General features: G+C 34.9%; 1 protein-coding gene across 1 annotated transcript; it reads right to left on the bottom strand.

The window, feature by feature from the left end:
• LOC105161068 lies at window positions 399–1,315 on the bottom strand. The gene has a single exon (XM_011078646.2). It carries the CDS (start codon window positions 1,187–1,189, stop codon window positions 638–640), a length of 552 nt encoding a protein of 183 aa, XP_011076948.1. The 5' UTR covers window positions 1,190–1,315; the 3' UTR covers window positions 399–637.

Raw genomic sequence — 12,302 nt, 5'->3', positions numbered from 1 at the left:
AAAAATCAACAAGAAAACATATTTGGTAAAGTGTAAATTTTGTAAAATTAAAATAATAAATTGACATAAAAAAATATAAAAATTAAATATAATCTTATTGAGAAAATGTAATTTATCCTAAAATAAAAAATAAAAAAAAACAAAAATGATGTATTGCCGTGTCAAATAGAAAATCAAATCCGGCGGGTGGAGTGGTTGGATTCAGATATATGGAAAAAGAGGAGAAAGTGAAATTTCATGAAATATATTAGGTGGAAATTGTCGTTCTCACTTCTGACACCACCCAATCCTTTCTTCTAAATGGAAATTAGATATGTCAATATTTATTAGATCATTAATTAATAATCTTTATTTCAATTGAATAATTATTATCAATTAATTACAGCTACTAATTGAAATAAGAGAAGGGAAAAATATCTTTCATACGCGAAAATTGAGACCATCAGAGTTAGAGCAAATGATCCGTGTAAGTCTCTAGATCTGGGTATACTTTTAACTTACTTTTTCAACTATCATTAGATATATCAAAGAAAAAAGAAATTAAATAAAGTGATTATATTAACAATATTCTTTGCCTAACCCTAAGCTCCCTAACAGTAGCATATATAGGTTGTAGGTGGAGCATAAAAAGTCCGCCCTACTGAGCCGGCAGCGTTTCGGGTCTCCATGCTAAATCCCCCGACCCGACACCCAGATCCGCATAGTCAAACAATCCGTCTAATGCCACGTATTCACTGTTCGCGTTATCCGCCGCACCCAACCCCAATCCGAATGATTCATAACCCGAAAACTCCCAGAACTCGCGTCCGAACTCAGACGCGTCGGACTCAAACCGATCCAACTCAGTCAACTCATTCTTCATCCCACCGGGAGATGAGGTCGGAGGAGGAAGCCCGAGCTCGTCATCAGACGCCTCCAACAAGTACCCTAACTCCGGCCGAGACTCGCCGCGATCCGCCCCTACATCAACCGCACCTCCGTCGCCGGCGGACGTCGAAGCGGCGATCTCCTCCTGGAAACTCTTCATGAAGGAGTCGAGATCCTGGGTGGAAGTGCAGAACTCTGCATCATCGTCCAAACTATCCAGCAGATTCTCCCTCAGCCGCTTCACCTCCGGCGAGTCGATATCCGACTCGGACTCCTCCGCCTCATCCCGAACTCGTTTCTTACTCAACTTCATATCTTCCATAAGAGAATATCAGAAGAGAGAAATTAGAAAAAGACTTGACAACAATGCACAGCAACGTTGGCAAAAGATTTCAGAACAGTGTAGAGAGAAGAAAAATGGAAATGGTGTGATGAGGGAGAAATGAAAGGGGTTGGAATTTATAGTGGGGGGAAAGCGGTATCGGGAGTGATGATGGTGACGTGGGAATAGGGAGGGGGGGACCCATATTGGGGACGTCCCGTCAATTGTAATATTGCTTTCATTTGACGTGTCTGCTCATCTGGTCTGTGTGTATTTTTTGGTCTGGAATTTAGTATTGCGTAATTAACAGGATTTGAATTTGGGGTTGGAGTCCGGTCAGTTAGGTGGGGACCACCCGGGGCATAGTCAATCACGGCCCCTTTACCCATTCTTTTCTTTTGTACAAACGATTTCGTCCACATCATCAGAATAGATATTTAACTAAATAAATAAAATAATAATAATTTAAATATCTATGTATATATATATATATATCTAAGTCATGACATAAGCTGTTTTGTTTGGGTTGTTTGTACATTTTGGGCGCTGTTTTTACGGCAGAATTTTTTACCATCGGCCGTCTGCCCAACTCTGGAGGCAACTAGGGTTTTCTTTTTTGGTATTATATTATACGACTCTCACAAATGCAAATATGTAATTTTTTTTTAATAATTTTTATTTTAAAATTATTAATATATTTATTAATTTATAAATTTAAATCTATTGAATAACAAATAATAAATTGAATAATGTAACAATTAATATTTTGAGCCAACTTTTGTTCATATATCAATAACTTATTATTTTTTTTAAAAAGTGAAAGTTTATGAAGAAATCAAATTTTCGAAAATGTAACATAACAGTGAAGAGAGTGTGTGTCAGTGTGGTAGAACCAAAAATAAAATAATGTATGGAAATCAAAAGTGGTTAACAACGCCTTTTATTGACTTTGAGCTTCTGTTTTTTCATAACTCAAAAAGAAAACCTCAATTTGCATACGTTTTAAACACTTTGTTCTCAATTACATGTTAGTTGATTTTTGCAAACGCTGTCTATATATTATAAAATAGTTTTTTTTAAAAAAAGGAAATTAATATGTGTCTTTCTCCAATATTATTAAATTAAAATAATATGTTACTTTTATTTTATTTTTATCTTTCTTAACATTCTAGAACCAGAATTTATCTTATAACATTATTTTTTTTAAGAATATTCTTTCACCTCACAGCAAGAGTCATAACATTTAATTTTGATTAATTGTCATGGTTAATAATAAATAGTCGTACCAAATAGTTATTAATCACAACCAAGCAACGATTGTTGGCCGTGATTTTTATGATATTGGCTAAAACATTTGTCATGGCTTTTTAGCCATGATAAATATTTTGACCATAGCTTTTAACCATGAAAAATGATTTTTTCATGGTGAAAAAATTAACTTTTTTCATTGATTTTATTTACAATAATTAAAAGTATATCATAATTTTTAGACACAACCACTAATAATATAGCTAACAGTAATTCTTTTTCTAGTACTTAAAAATAATGTGATATTATTCAATAACTCTTTATCAAGAACTTAAGCAAATCATAGCCAATCGACTTATCGGAACCAAATGTATTGCTACCCATCTTATATAATATTAGTGAAAATATAAAATAAAAGAAAAAGTAATATTTTTTTTATTTTTTGAGTATTAATTTGTACGTGAGAAAAATTGTGTTGAGCAAGCACAACTGCGCTGACTAATCTCGGAAACATTACCTCAATACTGAATAAAATTCACTTTTGTTCTAAGGAGGAATATGGAAATAAAAATTTGTGAACTACGATTTTTCCTGGTCTAGACATAGTATTTAAATAAGTGGCCTAAATTGGAACTCACCACGCACATCTATTTTGAGGAGTAGAGTGGGTTGGCAACGGCAGGCCTTTTTGATTGGACTATTCTATAATTTGGACGAAATTGGGGAAGAACATTTACACCATCAATAGACTTTACCGTATCCAAGCTGTCCTGTCAATTGACATGTTCGAAATTATGAATTTGAATTTTATTGTTAGTTTATTTTTTATAAATTATTATAATTTATTTATAATTATTATTAATATATTAATTAAATGAAAAATGATTATGATTTAATTATTGTTTTTAGTCTATTAATGTGAATTATTGTAATTTATTGATATTTATAATTTATGTGTTGATTAAATAAAAAATAAATTTGACGGCATCCAAGCAATCGTGCCCATAACAACATCAATTATCAAACCTCTCTACTTTACATATTTATTTTTCTTCTTTTTAAATGGTGAAGAAAGATGCACACAAGATGGAATTATGGTGTGATGTATAATGCAAGTTGCATTATTGATGTCATATGTCTTTCTTCTTTACTGTAAAATATTTTAAATTTAAATTTTTGGATGGACTGTATTGACTTTTTATGTATTCATTAAAATGAACTAATTCTACATGGGATTTTGTGGCAATATTATCAGTCTCTTGACGAGGGATTGAGGATAAACATATAATTTCATATCGTAAACGGGCGTCGAATATTTAATTAGAGCCTCTTCAATTTATTTCTAAGAAGGCTTTGAGCCTTATAACTCACACAAGCTCTTAATTTGCATTTTGTAATCGATATAAAGCTCGTGACAATATTAATATGTGTGTATATATCGATCGTGTCTTGTCAGTGCTCCACAATTTTAATATTCTTATCAGTTAAAGGTCGTTTGACGTGATGTTCCACACTATATCAATTTTTCAAATACCTTTTAAGAAAAAACTCAACACTTCCATATTCAAAAATTGATTTAGGATTGGAACGTATCGACCAGCCCCAACCCGATTATGTGATTGTCAAATCTAATCTTTTGATCCCCATATGGTCGACAAATGACCTCTAAATTACGTCATTAGAGTTCGAATAGCCCGAATTGTCCAATTTATAAATATCGCTTCAATCCCATTTTGTGAGATAAGTTATTTCAACTTTGGGCATGGTTACTTATGCCCCAAAAATCAAATGAAAATTAGAACATATAGGTTACATTATTTTAACAACCTATGTGGCTACATTAACTACCAGTATTAATTATAGGTTAAAGCAGGCAACGTGCAGAATCAAAAGCTCAAGAATTGATGATCTAATCTAGGACAGCTCAATGCTTGGTTCCTAAGAAGGGAAAAACAATTATTCAGCCAGCCGTGGCGTGGTGCACCACAACAAGCCTGCCATAATTAATTAAAGTTTCACAAAAGTACAACTCTGAGAGCATCTAGACATCTCCCCTTCTGTAGGAATTGAATATTATGTCTGTATTTTAAAAGGGTTGCATGTCACATCTAATCAATTTTACTAATCTTGTAAATCAGACAATGGGCAGCTTCTTCTCATCTCATCTCATCTGTCCAAATGGAATCTACTAATCTTTTATTTATTAAAAAACCAAGATTAATATCGCACGTAGCTTTTGAAATTGAAACACATCTAATACCCTTTTTTTTTGTGCTGCACAAACTTGCGTATGTCGTTGAATGTAATTGAGTGGGGCCATTTAATCAAATGAATTAAATTATTAAAAGAATTGAAATAAAATATTGGGGAAAAATAGAATATAAACAAAAAATATTTCTTTCTGATCTAGACCAAGATTTTGCTACCTTTAAATCGATTTAGATTAAAAATTGATCGGTGTCCCGATTGGGTTCATGCAAGAATTCGGTCTTAAAATGTTAATTTCACCTTGATACCCTTAATTATATAGATGTAACACTTCGGTCCATCGAGATATTAATATTTATCCCTATACATAATTGGCCCCCTTCAACTAAAATGGTATCAATATGTTGCTCAAAGTTTCATATATTCTTAAGAATAATTGTAACATTTGAATTTTTTTTTTTATTTTCTTCTTGGATAGAAGTGGCATTCACACTGTAACACCCCCTTTGCTACAAGGGCTATACCTATCCTAAACGTCATACTTATTGTAATCCTTGTGTTTATAAATATAAATGCACATAATAATTTAATCCATGTGTATACGTAACCCCAATGTCATAATAGGTATTATCAACCCACAACATTATATATATATATATATATATCACACACCACAAGGTGATTCGTCACAAATAATCTGTACGCTTATATTCTCTCTGTACAAACAAAATGTGCTTTGTACTCTAACTGACAAAGAGGAGAAAACTGCATACTGGCCCGACGAAATGACCCTGCCACTCAGTAAGCAAATAACCAGTCCTATCTATATATGCATGTCAACCATAGCCCAAACAAGATAAACAAGCAACACGAATGGAATACAATCAATTTAATTCCAACATAATCAACTTATTACACCACATGACTATCTCATAATAAGACAACTAACCAAACTCCATTTTTCCTAATTTGCTTACCAGAAGGTGATATTGTGTTTTTCCCACCAACTCAGTCTCACCGTTATATAAATTTAAGTGAATCCCCTTGAAGCCGGCTCATCAATCTCATTTCGCACATAGCATTTTCATTTCGCATCAAAGCTCTTTCATTGCGCACATAGCATTTTCTTTTCGCACATAGCATTTTCTTTTCGCACATAGCACTTTCTTTTCGCACATAGCATTTTCAACACGTCAAGGGGTATTCACACCACAATTATATTCAATTTCCACCACTCCCTCATTTCCACATGTCACCATTCTTGTAAGCAACTAGTAACGTAAAATAATATATCAACAAATTCTCATTTGCAGACATCCACAACACATCAAACAATAAACATAATATTTCAATGCATTTCCTCATTCTATGTACACAATATCGTCAATCAAATCAATTCATTCACAACTCATATATTTTCAGATAAATCAATATTAGCATAAACCACAAATTCATGTAACACTAATACCACAAATAAAGGGAACATATATAGATAATACTAGTTATTTACTTACCTCAACCTTACAACGTTTCTTTCTACTCAACCGCTAATTGTCAGTCCTTTCACCTCACCTCCGTATCCTATAATGAGTTATACCATATACAATTAATATATCGAGAATATCGTAATTTCTTTAAAATATAATATTAAATATCATTTGTACAATTTCTAATAATTCTTTAATATTCTATTTCTATCAAAATGCAAATCTTCATTTTTCCTCTTTATTAACATACCATTTATTAAATATAATTCTCGGAATATTTCTATGAATTTTCTATCAGTTTCTCGCTATTATACTCTTTAATTAAACAATAATACATATAATTGCGTATTTGGTTAGCAATTCCGATGGAATTATATAATTTGACTATAGCAACATTCAAATCTAATAAATTTAATAATCTAATTAACCAACGATATCATTTTTATATCCAATTTGATATTTAATTCGACACCATTTGAAATAGCCAAACTCGTAAAATATTCCGATTAAATGGTGTATCGCTTAGTATAAACAACATTTAATAAACAGATTAATTAAATAATATAATTATATAAATTAATAAAGAATAAAATCTAAAATCCGTACCTCTGTTTCCTCCGTAACTGTGCGCGTCAGTGTCTGTATTTTGTTTGTCTAACAATGACTTTCAATTTAACATATATATATATATATATATTTAGTGGGTGGTGAGGCGGTGTGCCTTTCCTCTAATTCATATATATATAATATTATATCACTACTAAAATACATATATATATATTATATTACTTACTAATATATATATATAGATTATTTACATACATATATAATATTATTATTATTTTATTTATTTAATTAAATTTTCTCAAAAATACCATTTACGTCCTTCCTAATTTTCTTAATTAATATAAATTGTCCCAAAATATTATAACGAACTCCAATTTAATCCATTCAAATGTTATTATATTTCAATTATGGCCCATAATTTATTTATTAATTAATTAAATTTCACAAAAGAATTATCAATTAATCCCCCAATTATATATTATAATTTTTGGGGCGTCACACACATCATTTCAAATATTAATTAGTATTTCAATATACCATTCACTCACATTCAAATTAATTACAACTACTAATAAATAAAAGTATTGTTATACTTGAATAACTAATTAATACCATCTTGGGAGGTGGTATAAAATTGGTACAAAGTTGCACCAAGATGTGAATGACCAGTGTACTCTCAAAATTTGACTAAATAATAATAATAAGAAAAAATTGCAGCCCCCCCCCTGTGATATGGGTAATATGCATGACACCCCTCTGTGATATAAAAATATCAAATTACCTCCCTGTGAATTTTTTATTATAGCAATTAGACCCTTGTATGTCCAATGTGCGCCACATGTGCCAATGTTGCGGCTAGGGAACCATATTCATGTTGTCTTTTGACAATTATGCCCGTCTTTCATCAAATAAAAGTGCAATAACTCATTTGTTATTGCAATCCTCTTTTTTCCACTTGTTTCTCACGATTTTTTCTCCAAAAAGAGATAAAATGTCAAGGTCAAGCTCCTCATTTCAGAAAAGCAAATCAAGACAGAGCACATAATCACTAGATTTGAGATTCCCAACTACGCCTTTATGTGGATGTAATTTGAAAACTGAAATTAGAGTAGTGAGTCACAAACAAAGCTCTCGAAAAGGCAAGTTATATTATTGTTGCAAATATCAAATTTGTAAATTTTTTCATTGGTTGGAGCCTGAAAGAGCTTCATGGGCACCTAGTGGGTTTCCTCTAACCATGCTCAAGTACACAGTAGTGAAATTTTTTTTCGTGGCTTTGATGAACAGTGTGATTTGGACGATGGTGAGAAAGTAGTGTGAAACTTGCAATCTGGTGGATCTATTGGTGTTAATGTCAAAGAAGAAATATTTGCCAGAAATGTCAAATTTTGAATGAGTATTTTCAATGTTCTTTTTGTGTTAGTGCTAGTTTTGTTGTTAAAATGAGAACAATATAAACTAAACTTGTAAAACTCTGTTGTTTAAGTATTGACCTTTATTGTAATATATATGTTGTCTCATGTATTAATTTGTAATATTTTAAATTTTTGACATGTTTTCAACTGAAAAATAAAAGTGGATATTCAAATTAATCATTGGATATACAAACACTAAACACAAACACTTAACACATACACAAAAAAAAAAAAAAGAATTTGACAATTAAACACTAACACTAAACATTAAGCTGAAGTTGGATTCCAGAAACATAAACTAAAATTGGATTCCATAAACATTAAGCTAAAGTTGTCAAATACTAGATTTTTCAATGTTTTAAGTATGAGCTTAAACCCTGGATTATATTGTCCGACAGTTTCACAATAATCCCACAGCAATTCATATTGCTTTGGATCATTCTCCCTTATTCTCTCTAACGCTTCTTTTTTTTACCCTCATCGCCTTAAATCTACTCACATCCATATTGCATTTTGAGATAATTCTATTTTTCAATTGCTGAACAGGAACTGTTGGATTATCTCTTATTGCATTTTCAATTCTTTTTACAAGATATGATGCATTGGCAAGCCTATTCTTATATGTACTTGCACATGTATGCTTCCATTCATTGTTTTAATTTGGAATGTAGGTCCATCCTATATTGGTGAGACATGGATCCTACATTCACACCCTCTACTTTGCATTTTGCAATCATTCTTGCAGCTTCATTTCGTAAAAACCCAACATCTACCCCACTGCTTATGCACGAGTCCCTCAAAGCCACCCCTACCTACATGATACCCCCGTGACTATTCTCTTTTGTTATTTTTTTTTCTTTCATCACCCTTTTCAATTTCATCATTAATTCTTTTTTACTTGGGTCTTTTGACAAGAAAATGTCATCATCATATTCACATTTTATGTCTTCTAAAACCATACTAGGGGCCGTACTATCATTCCCCTCACTACTTTGTGCATACCCCTTATTAAATGAATCATCATATTCCAATGAGGACTCAATTCAAAAATCTTTCATACAACTTTCAATTCCCCTTTTCATTCATGTTTTCATAATTTTTTTGAATTGAAATTTCAGTGAAATTCTCAGTTGCATTTTCAGCATTTTCTTGAATTTGGAATTTAAGTCAAACATTCAGATGGATTTTCAGCATTTTTTTGAACTGGAATTTCATTCAAATCCTCACTTGGATTTTCAGCATTTTCTTGAAATGGAATTTCAGTATTTTCTTGAAATGGAATTTCAGTGCAATTCTCACTTGGATTTTCAACTAAATTGTTAGCCAAATTATCATCAACCCCCAATGCCTCACCCCCTACTCCTCACAGTCAACACCCTCAAACTCAATCCCATCTAATCCTGACCCTCTATACCCAGCCCCTCACAGTCCTTCCTCCCATCACCTTCAAACTCAACCCACTCTGCCCGTCCCAGTCTTTCCTTCCATCACCCTCAATCTCATTCCTATCCAATTCATTAAAGTTTATTCCATCTAATAAGTATCTTACCTGACTATCTACGGCTTGAAGAGATTCAACATCCTCTTTATCCACATAAATATTTACTGGAATATCAAAGTCTTTATAAAAATTTCGTAAGTCAACCGAACAAATATTAGGACTGTTAAGTTGTGAAGATTTATTTGAAGAAGAAAATGATAACCTGATTCAACTTAGAAATCCCAAGTTGAGTTGGAGAAGGATAACCCGATTCAAAGTTGAGTTGGAGAAGGATAACCCGATTCAACTTAGAAATCCCAAGTTGAGTTGGAAAAAGGATAAGTCATGGCTATATATATACTACTCTTATTAGCATTGTTTTGTAGAATAGAGCAAAGTAGAATAGAGTAGAGAGAAAAGAAAGAGTTGAGACGAGGGTGAGTGTTGTCTTTCACGTGTGGTGAAGACTTGCATACAAGTGTGTGTGTGTTGTACTCCTCAATTTTCCTCCTCTTTGAGTGTTTTCTCCTGGCTTGGTATCGCCCCCAGACGTAGGATTTATATCCAAACTGGGTTAACAAATTCGTGTGTCTTTTATCGCCTTCATATTCCACCTGTTATCCATCTTAACCCGATCCATTTCCTAACAACTGGTATCAAGAGCCTGGTTCAAGGAGTTAAGATGGAGGGAAAGTTTCCAGTCGAACGGTTCAATGGTTCCGACTTTGGGTTTTGGCGTATGCAGATGGAGGCCTACCTGTACGGGAAGGACCTGTACGAACCACTTGCAGAGAAGTCCGAGAAGACGAGTGATGAAGAATGGAAGGTGCTCGATCGAAAGGCGATGAGCGCAATAATCCTGTCGCTCTCTCGGAATGTCGCCTATCATGTGAAGGGAGCAAAGAGCACGAAGGAAGTCCTACAGACTCTCGCCGATATGTACGAGAAACCCTCAGCAATGAACAAGGTTATGCTGATGAAAAAACTATTCAGGTTGCAGATGGAGGAGAGGAAGTCGGTGGCCGATCACCTCAATGACTTCAACCAACTCACGACACAGCTGGCGTCTGTGGATATCGTGTTTGACGATGAGGTAAAAGCGTTAATTTTGCTTTCATCTTTACCTGACAGTTGGGATGTGGTTGTTACTTCAGTGAGCACTTCGTCTGGGAAGGAGAAGATGAAGTTCGACAACATCAGAGACATGATGTTGAACGAGGAAACCCGTAGAAAGCAAACGGGTGGATCATCTGGCTCTGCGCTACATACAGAGTCCAGAGGGAGACCTGACACACGGGGTAAATACCGTGGAAGGTCAAGGTCAAGGTCCAGGGGGAAGAACAAGGGCAAGAAGGAGATGGTGTGCTGGAACTGCGAGAAGCCCGGACACATGAAAAGCGAATGTCGGGCGCCAAAGAAGGAAAAGGAGGGCCGAACAGCGAATGCCGCGACGGAGGAGATCACGGATGCACTCTTGTTGAGTGTGAGCAGTTCTTCCGATGATTGGGTTGTGGATTCAGGGGCCTCATTCCACTCATGCAGCAACAAAGACATCATGGAGCCATACACCTCAGGTGATTTTGGCTTAGTTTATCTTGCAGATAACAAACCCCTCAAGATTGTAGGAAAGGGAGATGTGCGGATCAAATCAACGAATGGGTCATGCTGGACCCTACATGATGTGAGACACATACCAGGACTGAAAAGGAACTTGATCTCAGTCGGACAGCTGGATAGTGATGGATTCCACACGACGTTTGGAGACGCGAAGTGGAAGATCAGTCGGGGAGCAATGACTTTGGCTCGAGGACTAAAGTCGGGAACGCTCTACATGGCGGGAGGATCCAGTTCAAACATCCCCTTTGCAGGAACTGTATCGCAGGCTAACCTGTGGCACAATCGCTTGGGCCACATGAGCGAGAAAGGAATGAACGTGCTGAAGTCGAAAGGACGGTTGCCCGAGTTAAAATCGGTGGAGGTGGGTCATTGTGAACACTGCGTGTTCGGAAAGCAGAAGCGGGTGAGCTTCTTGACCACAGGAAGAACTCCGAGGAAAGAAAAGTTGGAGCTTGTTCACACCGATTTGTGGGGGCCAGCACCAGTGTCATCTCTTGGTGGATCAACGTACTACATGACATTCGTCGATGACTCCACTAGAAAGGTATGGGTGTATTTCTTAAAAAGAAAATCTGATGCCTTTGATACATTCAGGAGATGGAGGGCACTAGTGGAAAATGAGACAGGTCTACAAGTGAAATGTCTCAGATCGGATAACGGTGGCGAGTACAACAGTGAAGGTATCAAGAATTACTGCGCCGACCATGGAATCCGAATGCAGAAAACAATCCCGGGGACACCTCAGCAAAATGGCGTTGCTGAGAGGATGAACAGAACACTGAATGAGCGTGCGAGATGCATGCGATTGAAGAGCGGACTACCAAAGATGTTTTGGGCAGATGCAGTCAACACGGCTGCTTTCTTGATCAATCGAGGGCCTTCTGTCCCGTTGAACAACAGGATACCAGAAGAGGTATGGAGTGGTAAGAAAGTGGATCTTTCTTTCTTACGTACGTTTGGTTGTTCAGCCTATATTTTGAACGATGATCGGACTAAGCTGGATGCTAAGTCGATTAAATGTACATTCATTGGGTATGGGACTGACGAATTTGGGTATAGATTCTGGGATGATCAAAACCGGAAAATAATTC

This window comes from Sesamum indicum, linkage group LG1 (genome assembly GCF_000512975.1).
Source record: "Sesamum indicum cultivar Zhongzhi No. 13 linkage group LG1, S_indicum_v1.0, whole genome shotgun sequence".
NCBI classification, from domain to species: Eukaryota; Viridiplantae; Streptophyta; class Magnoliopsida; order Lamiales; family Pedaliaceae; genus Sesamum; species Sesamum indicum.
The sequence above is the reverse complement of the archived record's forward strand: the minus strand, read 5'-3'. Positions and strand labels throughout refer to the sequence as shown.